Raw genomic sequence first — 14,736 nt, 5'->3', positions numbered from 1 at the left:
AAACAGTGAGAAACAAATTTAACAAGGCGGCACAATACATTGCAGGACGCTTAAGCGTCGGCTTTAAGTGCGGAACCCGACAGTGCGTTGCAGCGCTGCCAAGGAGTCCACTTAACGCCATCGCCCGTTCGGCGCAACGCCTTGCCCATGAGACACATGGCTCGGTGTCTCTAGCAGGCCTCTAAAGAAAGCCCATCCGCCGCCCAAAGAGGTCGCGAATGGGCTGCAGTGACGCTGCTCCGTGAATTGGCCCTTGTGCGTCTCCGTTGCGATTTCAGAGGAAAGAAAAGGCGCAGTAACTTCCTCACATATCAGTGGACACCTCAACCATGCCTTCAGGGAAGGGAGGAAGTTTGCAGTGAAATACAAAGGCTGTAATGGAGGCCTGCGTCCCCGCTGGCGTCGCGTTCGTTGAACACAAGAGCACACGGACGCGTACTACATCAGAGGCGCTCGGGCGGTGCGAGCACCACGACATCGCAATGGTTGCCACCCGCACAAAACATGACGCACACAGGTCCGACAACCGCTGCCTGCCCGTCTGCAAAGCCAAAAAAGGTCGCGATGTGTTGCACCCACTCTGCCGCGCGCAGGGGCGAAACCGTCATGTTACCACCGGGCACAGAGTTCGGACCAGTTGACGTTTTCAAATATTTCGTCTGCTGGTTCCCTAAATTAAAATCCATAACCCTGATGCGATGTCAGTTCACGCTAAAGAACCCCAGATCGGCGAATTTACCGAAGCCCTCCAGTACGGCGTCCCTCATAGCCTGAATCGCTTTGGAACTCCGAACTCCACAAACTCAATCCGAACACGGCCATCATACCACCTATCGTGCCTCAGTGCAAGCTATTCGCATTTACTTCATCTCTATAACAGAGATGGCTCTACGTTAAAGCAGCTGACGGCAGTTAATTGAAATGCATTATCAGACCGCGATTTTTATGGGGTCCCGTTTCAAAATTTGCACACTCATAATTACTCATGTGCGCATCAGTACAAAAGGACACTTCACGAAGTCAGAGATCACAACGCATTCACAAAATCCGCCTTCTAATCAGTTCGAACCGACGAGCCTTCGTAGCGCGTACTCACCTCGCAATCTGAGAGACCTTGATTCCATTCCCAGAGTCTACGCGATTTTTTAAGGCGAAAGCCTTTATATGCTCATGATTCGCCAGCGGGGATGTTCGCAGAAACGTGTCACACTCAAACTCATGGCATCAGGAAAATAAAACAATTAAAGGTCAAGAAACATTAAAAATTAATGAAAAATAAAAACAATAAATAAAAGGAAATTGACAAGAAATAAATAGAAATAAACAGAAATTGAAATGAGAAATCGCACAAAATAACAAGAAATAAACACAGAACACCTACTGCCGCCGTGGAAAAACTCTCGTTGTACAAAGTTCCATGCGTTCGCATTATCTCCGCGTAAGCAGACTTAAGTGCCCTAAAAAAATTTATTTTGAGACTGTCGTGTTTCGTGTAACAACGCCAACGGTCCACAACGCCGACTTTCCTGCGAAATGAGCTCCTTAAGGGCCGTTGTACGATCGTTTCGGAGCGCCTTCCGCCACGTCTGCTTCGCGAGCGGTCCGCCAGTTTTCGGCCGCCAGGCGGACGTGAGGCGGAAAGGTGTTGTACGATCACTTTGGCGCTTGCGAGCGAGGCGGATGGTCCCAGCATGCCGATTGGAGCGCCCGGCAGTGCCTGCCGTCTAATCGCGTGCGCCGATACAGGCATGCATGCCTGTAGCAAAACACGCAGATATCTTGCAGTAGGAATAGCCCGTATTAATTGCGGCGTACTCGAGACATCCGTTCCGTCAACGCTCTTTTTTTTTTTGCCGCAGGATTTTCGTCGAAGGTACAATCGTGGTCGGCTGTGATATGTGTGGGAAACGACATGTGGACCATTTATATCCAAGAGACCGAAAAATATCGCGAACTCCTCCTCGTTCGTCGCGATGTTTTCACAACGGTCGACGATTTGCCAAAATAGCAGAAGGCTGCCCCCTCTGAAAGTTAGGCTACCCTGAGGATTTCAGAACAACGACGCTCTAGTGCTGTTTGTTTAAGTTCATAACAAGCTCTGGGATAGATGAATGTCCAAAAAAGTATCCTTACTGAGAAAGTATCTTTTCGAGCCGTATTCAGCAGAGGACTCTTTTCGTGATTCATTCGCTAGCTTCTTTTCCATTTACCAGATCCGCCTCCAGTACAGGAACTGTCCAGTGATGTTGGTTGTTTAGCTGTCAGTTGTGACGTCACAAGTCGCCACTGTAGCAATGGTAGAAGAGCCAAAAGAATCGTTACAGATTACTACCCTTGAAAGGCCCAGTTAACAAGAGCTGACCGATGGCACACTAACAAGAAATATCGGTAACCAACTATTTAATACGTTACCCGTTTAGTTCGGTACTTACCGGGCCTTTTGCACATATTAGAGCGTTTCGACATACAGTTCTTGCCTACCGTCGCTTCATCAAGCTTGTCTTCCCACTATCAGCATTCGAGCCTGTTTTTCACGCCTGAAGTTTCTTTACCTACTCTCGAGTGGAGCCCTGAAATTAGGCGTAGTTCAATGCCTATCCCACTCATTAACAAGAAACATGCGCACAAGACATTCTAAAAATTTAACGGAATTTAGATTCGATTGCGACACATTTAGGTATTTTTATTTCTGGCAAGCAGTCAGAGAGTGGAACTCACTAAGAAATGATACATTCAGGAGCCCGTCACTAAATGAATTTCTACCGAATCTAAGTACATCTCTTCTCGATCATTGTCCTGTATTATTTCTTATTGCACTTTAATTAATGTAATTTCTGTTGTTTGAATATTTGCCAGAAACACCTCCCTTGTTTCTCGATTTGCCTCGTGCAATTGTGGCATTGTACCCTTTTATTTCAAACATCAACGCTCCTTTCAATATACTATCGGCTTGGCACTTGAAACGCTGTCTTGTGTTGTGGCGGCAATGACATTTATTTATTTATTTTTCTAAATTCCTGCGCCTGCATTTGTATATTCCTGTGCTTTTTGCTTGTCAATTTCGCCCTTTCGTCTAACAACCTTTGGCGAAACTAACAGTATGATCTAAATAAAATAAACAATTCACCATGAGCAAATTACTGCTTCTCACAATCGTCTGCTTTTTCTCTCTGTACAGATCGGTGTTACGCAGTTGTGCGTAGCCGATATAAACTTCACTACAAGAAAACGAGGAAAACAGGCATTACGCGAAAGAGAAGAACCAGGGTAGGACGTTTATTTTTATTGACACACTGTGCCTGCAGGCATAAAGTATTATTAAGGAATAATACTTTCTCGAAGGTAGCCCATGAAGGCAGCCCTCGAATTAAGCCCAGTAACATCCAGTAACAGTATTTTTTTTTTGCAAAAGCAGTCCTCTTTTACAGCCGGCGACCTCTGGCAACAGGTCACCTCGAGTTCATACGTGCAGCACTGCGCAACTGTCACCGTAGCTGTATAGCAAGCCCTCGACGTTTCGCTGTTCGCTGGAAACGCTTAGTTGTTGACCGCGGACCTAAAAGATACGCGAATTCTTGCGAAGATGTGCACGCAAGTATTTAGAGATGTTAGAAATCATTTGCGTCAAGCCTCTGGGCAAAAAGAAGCCTAATAGTGAAAGTTAGAAATACAAATTAACTAATGAGAATTAGTTAACCAACCTGCTTGTAAGCACGTCTTAGCTGCATTGTGATGCACAGCACTGCTGACAATTTCATGCAAAAAAAAAAAATCAAAGCGCTGTTGTAACTCGGAAAGCCCTTTTTTTTTCAAATTGCTGTTAATCTTGGGTGAAACATCCTGCAGGAATTCTGAAAGGCGCCTTCGAATTGCCTCTGCCGCTGCTGACATATGATACCCTAACTAGATGCATCGCAGACTTTTTTCAGGATATACTTTTTCAAGAGCTTTTTCAGGTCACGATATACTTTTGGCTTGGGACTCACTGTGCTTTCTATGTATATTAGCGCGCCTTGGCGTAAAGTTCTTGCCCAGAGTCTCTGTAAACTTACCCCCGAATGCAGAAATGTAACTTGGCTCGAACTTAACTTCCATCGGTCTCAAGTGAGCTCCATCGTGTTTCATAAACCAAACTCGGCTTGAAGTGCGACTTGAAACCGGCTTGGCTCGATCCTAGTTCGGTCCAACTTCAAGTCGGCTGAGGAGCTTGCTTGAAGCTGACTTCGTTGTATTTTCCAACATGGCCACCTACCGATCGGACGTCGCGCGGAGGGTAGCTGCGTTCGAGTTCGCTTGCCACGCCATGGACGTAGTATTTTCTGAGGCCCATTCGTTGCCGAAGATTCCACGGCCAGCGTTACGAGATCGGGGGAACCCCATGGAGCCCTACGACGACGAGCAGTTCCTCGCCCGCTATCGGTTCTCCAAGAACGCCGGCCGTGCGGGAGCTGCTCACCGTGTTGCCCCTGCGTGAAAGTCCCGACAACAGGGGACAGCCTGTTCCTCCGATGCTGCAGCTACTCCTGGCTTTGAGGTTTTATGGGGCCGGTACTTTCCAAACCGTCACCGGGGATCTGGTGCGGATTTCGCAGCCCACGGTGTGCCGCGCAGTTGGCAAGGTCACCTTGCTGATTGCCAAGCACCTGCGCCCGATGCTGGTGCAGTTTTCAGCCGTCTCGCAGTTTGAAAAGCTGATGCGGGACTTTTATGAGATCGGCAAATTCCCTGCTGTGACCGGCTGCATAGATTGCACGCATGTCCGCATCAACAGCCCGAGTGGCGATGATGCGGAAGTCTACCGAAACCGCAAAGGCTATTTCTCCATCAATGTGCAGGTGAGCAATGAAAATTGAAATTCTCTGAACAGTTACCACTGTTCAGCTCATTCGTATTCGTTCGCGTCGTGTACGTGCTGTCATTTTATTTATTTCCCCGCGGTGCTACGAACGTACAGTCACAAGATTACTTGCCCGAAAGACGCGGGTTCGATCCCGGCCGCGGCGTTCACATTTCGATGGAGGCGAAATGCTGGAGGCCTGTGTACTGTGCGACGTCGTTGCACGCTGAAGAACGCCAGGTGGTAGAAATTTCCGGAGCCTTTCACTACGGCGTCCCACATAGCGAAATGTGTCTCTTCGGAATATGCGATCGAGGCCCAGCATTTTGTTTTAGTACTGCTTTATAATGTAGCTTTGTACTCCATGAAGAGTGTAGCTTCGTTCTCCATGCTCCTTGAAGAGTAGCACTACATTCTAGGCGCTATATTACCACGCAATCACTGTGCAAATTCACCGCAAGGAAGGTTAGTTAATGTTTCCAATGACAGTGCATGACAAAGTTGACAAAGCTTGACCACACTTTCAAGCTGTGGCATTAAATCAACGCAGTATTCCTTTATACGTGCAGGTACCAAAAAGCCCACATAAAGACACGGAATGTGGTCGAAAGGACATTCGGCGTCTGGAAGCGCCTCTTCCCTTGTCTGGATATGGGGCTCCAGCACAAGCCGAAACAAGCTGCAGTGATCATCACAGCGTATGCAGCCCTGCAGAACTTTGCATGTTTGATGAAGGAGCCACAGCCTCCTATTGAAAGCGCTCCCTTCCAGGACGCTCCACCGGCTCGCACCAGCACGACAGCAGCGAGGCGGCCAGAGCACCTGCCACCTGTTGATGCTGTCAGCGACAGCTTGTCGGGAATGCAGGCACGACGGGTGCTCATCCAGAAGAGCTTCACATAGGTAAGAAATGCACAGTCCTCAACACTGTCCCATGCATTTTGAATAAAGCATGTTTATAATGCGCACTTGCTCATGCTACCCGTATCCCAACTTTTGTGCAGGAACTAAAGAAATGTTAGAGCAATGGGAACGACTAGCAGCAGTTCAAGCGGCGGGACGAAGAGGTCGACGAAGTGCAGCTGGGGATCCTGAGTGACTCCTGAGAGTGTGCTCATCATGACGCTCTCTGATCTACGACCGCAGACCTTCACTGCGAATACACCCCTTTACACTAGAATTTTTTCTCAGCTTCGGAAGCTTTTAAGTTGCGAGCTTGTTGCATTAACAAACTGCTACTCTTCCACTTCTAGGTTCTGCATTTCTTGCTATAGTGTTCTATTTCAAATGCTATTTTTCAAGAACGCTGTATTGATCTTGCAGGAGGCGAATACCAGAAAAGCTCTTGTTGACCCTGCTGCTGAGGGTGTTAATGGCGCTCAGTTCATTTGTTTAAGAGCTGCTGCCTTGGCGGCTTTGCTTACACGCATGTGAAAAATTACCAGATTTGGTAAAGTACAACAGTTAGGCCTTAGGTGGAGCAGTCGCAGGGCTTGTGCACCTTTCCACAGAGCAAACATTTGTGTGGCTGCTTTGGTAGCGGCATGGAATTCAGGTTCCTCACAGCAAGTAGTTCTGCTACTTCGTCTTTCCTACTTTCACCCGGCTTGCACTTCAAGCTTGGGCTCTTGCATGTCTTCCATGTGTTGAGTATAAATTTGTTTTTATGTCACAATTGTAATGACAAAGAAGTGCCCATATGGCAGCGGGACTGCTCTCGGCAAGCGCATGCTTCGGGTTGGTGCTGCTGGAACCGTTGACTGTCTGTGAACGCTGTTCTGCGCTTTGTACTTTCTGCCCGGAAAACCCATTGCACAATCATTAATTTCAAATATCCCTTTTACAACAAAACGAGACGTTCCCAATTGCCTACAATGATGAAATTCCAGATCACTGCGAAGTTTTGTTTTCTGGCTTGCCAACAGAGGTGTGTTATGAATCAGTTATTAAATTTCTCACTTTTTTTTTTGCTGTATTGAGGTAAAAAAAAACATGAGTGTATTCTTTTCATTTGGTTTGCTTTCAAGATGGTGTAGAACGGTCGAACCTTCAGCTGTCACACTGGAGCTTTCTTTTCAAGGAACGATGCTCGAGTGGTTTGTTGTGCATTGTCGCTCTCTCCCGTCTCTGTTCAAAGTGGGAGTTGGTTGTTGTCATAGTATGGTGCAAAAGGTCGATTATTTAGGTCTGAAATGGGCTTCCTGACATGATCCACATGCCTCGTCCAGCTCAATCTCTTACAACAAAGTTGCATAACGGGCAGTAACTGGCACAGAGAAAGAAGCGAAAGAAGCAGCATATGTGCGGAGAGGATTCCAGGCATTGTTGTGTCATGGTGAAACATACCAACCTACAGTGTGTGACCTGTGAGCATTTTTAATTTCCAAGTGTAAAGGTCGTGGTCGTACATAGAACTGTAACTGTTGCTAAGGCTACACAATCTGTCTGCGAGCAGTTGCACTCAATATTCATTGTCCTCGAGCCAAATGCACCTGGTGTTTGTTAGGTGCCTTGCTTTGCATGGCTGAATACAAACCCTAGATCATAAAGTGAGTCGTCATGAGCCAACACCAGCAGTTAGTCGAGATCATTGTGTGCGGGCACTACTGATGTTTGGGAACGCCTTGCTGCTGCAGTCATGGTGGACCACTGAAAGATAATTTATGACCCCAGTAGTGTTTGCAACTTTTTGTTTTCTGGGTTCAATGAATGGTTTGTGATATGACTAGGTAGCTACTTCTAGCTCGCAAGTGTTGTAGTGAAATCTTTTACATGCAAACACTTGGACTAGCGGTTCTTTTGATTTGTACATGCAGTTACTGGTTGGCTGTCACAGCTTAAATCTGGCTTTGCATTTGAGCCGGCCTTCTTGGAACTGTGCTGATTCCACTCATCGAGAACTGGCATGTTTTGAAATTGTTACATGGTTTGGCGGGGTTCGAAATAGCAGAACGTGGGTGCCATCAGCAAGTGTTTTTTTGATGCATGCTTCTTCATAGTCTTTTTTTTTTGTCATGCCTAGTGCGGCTTGTCACAGGAATGTGGTGGCCATATTTTTGAAGCAATAGATTACTTCAGCAAAGCGGGAGGCTGTGGCATTGTATTGACTCAAGCTATGGGCCCGCCTTGTAGACAGCATAGGAGGAATTGCATTCTTTAAGGGTTTCGGTTCTTGAGTAGGAGGCACTAGCTGCGAGGGTTTAGGTTAGATGAGACAGCAAAGATAATGGAAGGAGTAGAGAGCGGTGTTGGCCTTTGAGCATTTATGTGGTGTTGACTTGCGTGAGCCAATATTGTTGACTTTTTATACATGGAAACTTTAACAATGTGGCCTGCAATTTTCTCTACTGGTTGGTTTTGCAAGCAATGCCAGGGGAGGTCTTTCCTTCCTAGAGCAGCCATATTTGTAGCATACAGCAATGCGTATTTCTATGAATAAATTGCTGTTTGCATCCAAAGATCCATATAGCCATAGCAGCATAAGTACCACACAACCATCCTACCTGCCTCCTGCTATGCGATAGCTTGTCAGACTTGCATGCAAGGTGGTGACGGGGCTGTATGTCTGTTCCCACCGAGTCATGTGCTTAATACAGTACATGTGCAAATGAAGTGTAGTTATGTGGATTTGCCACATAATATTTGTGCAAGCATTCACACAGCATTCCAGTTTCATTCAGTCATAGGCACCGTTTATTCTGGTGCCTCTCGCAGCCTACGAAGCTGTTCAAGTTTGATTTGTTTTTCAATTTCTAAGATTTCCAATTCCAATTTTTTTTCTGGATATCAAGGAGTTTTTTCTCCTGCCGCTCTTGCAGAATACTGTTGTGGTCCTCTCGCATCAGCTGCAGACGCAGTCCATGCTCTTCGCGCAGTAAGGCCGCTCTATAGTCGTTCTCATCTGCCAGAGACGTTTCTAAAAGGGCCATCCGCCCTCTTGGAGCCCTGCCAGCGTCACCGGTGGCCACTGCTTCAGCAGTAGTGGGACCAGCGGCAGCTCCAGAAGCAACTGTAGCACTGCTGCAGCCTGCTGCAGCTGTGCTGGAAGCATCAGCAGGTTGCACAGCAGGAAAAAAGAGATTGCTCTCCTGCTCAATTGCTTCTGGAGTTGCCCCACTCTTACCAACAGCAGCCGCTGGTGACTGCGGCTCATCCACGAGCGGAGGTTCCCAGTCGTCTTCTGTAATAAAGAAACAGTAAAAATTAGTTGGACAAATCTAAGCTTACAACACATTAGCTGTCTGCCTCAACAGCACAGATTGTTGGGTCAATTGGTGAAGAGACATTATAACGAAAGCTTTATAATGTTCTTATATAAGGCACCACTTGCCCTTCTCGGCACCAAATAGCTGCCGTTGTTTCTGGGGGCCCCAGTTTAGTCATTCTGTTTTGTTCTGCCATATTCCTCACCTTTCGCTCTGAATTATGCCTGATGACCTCACTTTATTTTTTTCTGCTGATACAGTAGTGATAGTCACGCATGCCCCGAGTTTTACACATGTGGTTATCCTCTAACTCTGCACCTGCAGCTTTTTTGCTCATTCAATGGGTTTCTTTTCAATTTTAGTATATTTGCTAGTTTGTACTCATGCATGTCCTCTGGCCCAGGGAGCCAGTTATACGCCCTTCCTTTCTCCAAAATCATCAGCGTCTAGAACTTTGTCAATGCCAATGAACGCCGACAGCTTTCACTTTGTATATCCTGGAGTAGCTGAGCTAATCCACTTTCATTTTTTTTTGCAAAGGTTTCCTTGTAATGCCTGCCTGCTTGCTTCGACGCATATATGCGACACAAATGCCAAGGTGAGGCATACAAGAAAGGTGACAAATACTGCAGCCTGAGCCTGAGGGCTAAAGAAAACATGCGCTTCGAGTGAAACCTCTGCATTGCAAAACTAACAATTTCCTTGAAACTAGCAGCCAAATTCGAAAAGGCTTTGAGCATTACACATAGGCAAGCTGCACCATTATTCACAACAAGAATGTTGTTACCTTATCCCTGGAGCACCATCATGTACAAGTACACAGAAATATGAAAATTTATGTGAAGGAGTGCATGCATAATGAAACTGCATTAAAGTTGGCATTCGTTTAAAGTGAGGCAGGAATGGCAAACAAGACTCAAAAACATCATCAGGAGAGAATGGCATAATGAATGCAGTTCAGGTTGCAGCACTGAATGCTTGTTCCCTCGGTGTCCGACGGTTAACCAACTCCTCGCCTTCCGCTACAGGAACACAGCATACCACTCACATGAATATAAGCCGTCAAGTCAAAATGCCTTCAGAGTGCTGTCCAACAACATGCAGCTTGGAGCAGGTCATCCTTTCGCACTGTCAACCAATGCAGCCTTTATCTGCACAAACATTCTGCCAACCACATGTAGAGCAGCTTTCCACAGTGTTGTATTAAATGAGATTTTTATAATTTGTTGTAGATGAACTGCACAGTCCTCATAGCAGGTTCAAGGCAATAAAAAACATTGAAACAGCGTCAATTGACAGTACACGCTGCCGTTGTCATCAAAGGAATATAAAGAGAGGAGTGCTGTTTTTCTACAACATGCAAAGTGCTTTCTTTACCTGCATAATGGAATTCTTCATTGCCTGCTCCATCCACCATTGGCTGCAACAATCTTATAACAGGCAAACTTGCCACTGGTGGCAGGTCGATGCCTCCATCAGAGTCAGTCTGGTTGCCTACCCTGGTCATTATGTGGCTGGCAACAGCAATGACTTGCTCACTTTGAGCGCTCACAGTGCATTGAGCTGACCCTCCTCCTGAAAAGAAAAAAGACACCGCACACAGTGAAGCTACTCTTAATTTATAGACAATGCGCCATTAAAATATTTTGTTCATGAAGTGCCACACAAAAGCAACCAAAGGCACACCAATGCATGCAACTGTGTGTTGTTTTCGCTACGTTTTTGTGCCACCCGTTCCAGCAGTACCAGGAATGAGTAAAGGTAGGTAGCTGTATGTACAGCCTTCCGGATATTCAATAGTACCAAGCAACTGTCAATAGCGCGGCAAGTTTCCTCATGAACATGAAGGTCGCCAGTGTAGACACTGTCTGGTCTACGGTGCACCCAATTTGGCTTCGCGGCGCGATAGTATGCGAATGGTACCAACTCCGAGCAAAATCGTCCGCTGTCAGTTCGCTGCTGGCCAGGCACGAGCCCTCCGTCCCACTGCACTGCCCGCTCATCATAGTCTTCTATGCAGCAGAAATCGCATGCCTTCGTACTGACTTGAATGTAGCAAACATTCTCTGTAGTTTTTAAAAATTACGGAGGCTGTACAGGATACTGCTTGGGCATTATTTACACGATTAACGCAGGCTGCATTCATCTGCGTTTGTAAATAAAGCAGAGTACACTGCACCGAAACGTTATTACGTGCCCATTTACGTGTTATCACACTGTTCCTAAAAAACTATGCATTCCAGTACACGTTGCTTACGCCCACCGAAGAATAATCATGCCCTTATCCATGGCATACAAAGCATGCAGGAACAAACATTTGTAAACGGCCTGCAAGCCGCGCTCACCTGTCTTGTGGCGATCTCTCTCTTTCCTCGCGTCCTCTTCCTTCGACTTTTGTTTAGGTTGGCCCAGCATTTCTTGAGCTGATTGGGGTCACGTCGGGTCACCCCGTGATTGCTGTTAAACAGCCCGGCAATTTCCTTCCAAGCGGCGTATTTTTTTTTGCCAGCGACGACACATCGGTTTTTTTGCACTCTAATATATGCCGACGTGCGTTAACAAAACACAATAACAATTCCTTTTCCTCGAACGTGAACTGAGGCGCTGGTCTCCGCTGGGAGCAGGAAAAGCATGGGAAAAACTGGCTATGGCTCAACTAGGATTGGCTCAATGTGGAGCACGTTGCCAGCCAAAAACGTCAATCAAGTGGAAGCAGCGGGTAGCACTGACATGTAGTTTTTATTGTTAGCAATTTTATGCAGGTCACTCACACCTAGTGCCTTTTTATGACTGCTGAACGAGATGCGTTGTTTTGTAGGAGCAAAATGGGCATTATTATAATAGATTGTTCAATACTCTCATCCCCAGACGAGCAATGCGCCCTCGCTTTCAAGCACGCGCTTAACTTGACGAAGCAAGTCAGGTTGAGCATCTATGAAACACGAAACCCAACTTAGCCGTTCTGAAGCCGCCTTGGTGCTTCGACTCGACTTGCCGAAGTTGAGTCGAAGCGCGAGCCAAGTTACATTTCTGCATTCGGGGGTTAGCGGTACGGTGAATTCGATGAGGTAGCATGCAAAACTTGCACTTGAGGTGGTTGTGGAGACGCCATTGTGCGTGCGTCTAGCAAGTGGCACTGGATTCTTGAAAGAACTGCTTTCTGAGACTGCATGCCGGAAATCACATCGGTAAGAATGTTGTGCGCGTGTTCAAACGGGACTTATCAGAACAATGCAATATTAATCTCTCTCACGTGGCTCACACAGCTGGGCCTAAGAGACTCGTACCCGTTATAGAAGGCTATCGCCAGCCGAGTGGCAGCAGTGAACAACGCTGGCTGGAGCTTTCGCTGCGCTATGATTGTGCCTCTGACATTTATATTGCTCACAAACTACCCTTGCGATGTATACATATTGTAATGACACAGACTTCAAGGTGGTCGATCACGAAGGCATGAAAATAGGTCCACGCCAATACTCAGAGTGCCTCCTTCCAGTGGAATTGGCGGCTACCTTCTTGAGTTGTATCTGAGTACAGTAGCTATTGGTTAATTTGGACCGCAAATCTTTCTTGCAACGAAAGCAAATTACAAAGTTTTTTTTAAAACTGTGCCACTTACTACAAGCTTCGGCATATAAGGAACGGACGCCGCGTGACGCTCATTTTCGTTATAAGCGGGCTCGACTGTAGAATAAACTTCAGCTACTAGTCAGCACCTACCTTTGTCTTTTTTTATGCCTTGCTTCTGCGCCTGCCTGTTTTTACGCTGCTAATTTTAATGACTGGCCCCCCTTTTGTTGGTTTGCTAACCTTGCGTGCACTCTCCTTCTCGGCTGCCAATTCGTGCTTGTGGTGCTCCCTCTCGGCCGTGAGCTCCCATTTGTGCTGTTCCCTCTCGATCGTGAGCTCCTGCTCGTGCTGCTCCCGCAGCGAAGCCAGCTGGGAGGCATGGAGGGAGCGGATATGCTTCAGCTCCCGTGACCGTTCCATCGTCACCTCTTGGTACTGGTGCAGGCGTGCGTGGAAGTCCGTCTCAGAGTTCCTCAGTGCCGCCTCGAGCCTTCTGTTTTCGTCCTTGAATGGGGGAGGATCGCAAGGGTAAAATACCAGCCAGCGTGCACAGCTCGAAAGAAAAACTTTAAAACAGATGCAGGTTTTGTTGCAGTTTGTTCTGCGGAAAAGAATATATTTATTCCCAGAAAATGTCCAGTTAAAAAATTGCTAGGGTTTTAACTTAGTGAAATTGAGTAGACGTGCGGAAACATGAGTTCATTCTTCGCCTCTTCCTTCCGGCATCTGCCTGTGCGCGAAACAACGCTTCTCGCTCTTCATCGACAGACCATCTCTCCACTCGGCAGCAGCTGGCGCAACGCCCTCGTCCCATTGGCTATAGCTGGCGCGACACTCCTCTGAACTTACCTGAGCTTCCTCCCATTGTCTGCAGCTTGCGCGACGCTCCTTTAATCTAACCCAATTACCCAAGTTATTCTGAGGCTTCACACAAGATTCTTCATCGAGTTTGACCCTGTTAAGTAGTGCTTTTGCACAAAAATGCAATATTTTTTCCATAATTCAATTCAAGCTCCGGACGTTGATGACGACTTTGAGGGCATTGGAGTGGTTATCATTGGAATGTGCTTGGTGCAGTGGTTTAGCCCCAGATGTCCAGAAAGAAAAATTCCACCACAGTACACTGGTTTCGAAGGGCGCAAACCGTGTAATAATGCAATGAGTTCTGTGTCACTTTCTTTCAAGTGGTAATTTGTTTACTGCCATACGCATGCAACACAGTCATTTTCTGTTCATCACGTGGGGTCCACTATTTTGCGCAGGCTCACTAGACGTGCCTAGATCGTTTCAAAACAGTTGTCAAGCCTGACCACTCCTGCAATATCTGGGACTGCCTTGGGCAATGTAAATGTACTATTTAGCATGTTCCAAGTTGTGTTTAAATACAGTGCAGTCAACAGTGTCATGGCCATTCTCATTCCGATAACAGCCAGGCATGCAAACTATTGTCACTACAATCTCTGCCATCGTGCGTTGTTTCTTTTAAGGTACATATTTGCCCAATAAAGAAGAGTTTGCTTGGGAGGCAAGAGGCAAACTAGAGACAAATGAGTAAGAATATGTTAACTAGGAATGGGCGCGATGCAGGAGCCCATGCACGCAACTATGGCTTTGCGGACAAATCCAAAACGAGCATGGCTTCGAAGCCCATAACTTGAGCAGGCGCATGGCTGTCGTCAGATGTTTGCGGATGACCGCGTCTGGTGCAGAAGACAGCTTGAGTGAGAGGTGGACGAGGTGCTTGAATGGGTTGGCCTCAACAATGTCCAAGATGGCCGGGTCCGAGCCGGTCCGACCGTGCACCACCAGTGATACCACGAAACGGGGACGCTCCTGGCAGAAAGAAAAAGTATGTGCACAAGCAGTTTGATGTGAGTGGTGATAATTAGATATTTATTTATTCCACCTACCCTCAAGTGCTAAGGAATTGTAGAAAGGAAAAAAGAAAACAAAAAGCAGGAAAAAGTGCCAAAACTACTCTGTAACACGCATAGTGGCTTCAGCCAGAGAGAAAAATGAAAAATAAATAGGCGGGGAAGGGGGATCAGAAACTAGATTCAAAAACAAAAGCAAAATATAAGAAGGAAATAGCACACAAAATATAAGCAAGTGAAATGCAAAAGA

General features: G+C 46.6%; 2 protein-coding genes across 3 annotated transcripts; one reads left to right on the top strand and one right to left on the bottom strand.

Annotated features, from left to right (window-relative positions):
- The first annotated feature begins 4,805 nt into the window (after positions 1 to 4,805).
- LOC144106831 (uncharacterized) lies at positions 4,806 to 5,874 on the top strand. Its single transcript, XM_077639777.1, has 3 exons — positions 4,806 to 4,835; positions 5,407 to 5,740; positions 5,842 to 5,874. Exons 1-2 carry the CDS (start codon positions 4,828 to 4,830, stop codon positions 5,738 to 5,740), a joined length of 342 nt encoding a protein of 113 aa, XP_077495903.1. The 5' UTR covers positions 4,806 to 4,827; the 3' UTR covers positions 5,842 to 5,874.
- Positions 5,875 to 8,513: 2,639 nt separating this feature from the next.
- On the bottom strand, positions 8,514 to 11,995 carry LOC144106186 (uncharacterized). 2 transcript variants are annotated; one of them, XM_077638923.1, is made up of 3 exons: positions 11,388 to 11,995; positions 10,420 to 10,617; positions 8,514 to 9,017 (listed from the first exon to the last, which is right to left on the bottom strand). In XM_077638923.1, the coding sequence occupies exons 1-3, from the start codon at positions 11,455 to 11,457 to the stop codon at positions 8,590 to 8,592; spliced, it is 696 nt and encodes a 231-aa protein (XP_077495049.1). In that variant the 5' UTR covers positions 11,458 to 11,995; the 3' UTR covers positions 8,514 to 8,589. The 2 variants fall into 2 exon arrangements, with proteins under 2 accessions (XP_077495049.1, XP_077495050.1); XM_077638924.1 differs by lacking the exon at positions 8,514 to 9,017 and adding an exon at positions 9,706 to 10,193.
- Between the last annotated feature and the right edge of the window lie 2,741 nt (positions 11,996 to 14,736).

The sequence above is a fragment of the Amblyomma americanum genome, chromosome 10 (assembly GCF_052857255.1).
Source record: "Amblyomma americanum isolate KBUSLIRL-KWMA chromosome 10, ASM5285725v1, whole genome shotgun sequence".
Taxonomy (NCBI): domain Eukaryota; kingdom Metazoa; phylum Arthropoda; class Arachnida; order Ixodida; family Ixodidae; genus Amblyomma; species Amblyomma americanum.
Note: the sequence above shows the minus strand (reverse complement) of the source record. Positions and strands in the feature narration are given on the sequence as shown.

Excerpts from the sequence above, each read along its gene's own strand:
- LOC144106186 (XM_077638923.1), bottom strand. The coding sequence starts at position 11,457 with ATGCTGGGCCAACCTAAACAAAAGTCGAAGGAAGAGGACGCGAGGAAA. Across the intron at positions 10,618-11,387 it reads GAGAGATCGCCACAAGACAG|GAGGAGGGTCAGCTCAATGC; the intron begins GTGAGCGCGGCT and ends TTTTCTTTTCAG. Across the intron at positions 9,018-10,419 it reads TGAAGAATTCCATTATGCAG|AAGACGACTGGGAACCTCCG; the intron begins GTAAAGAAAGCA and ends TCTTTATTACAG.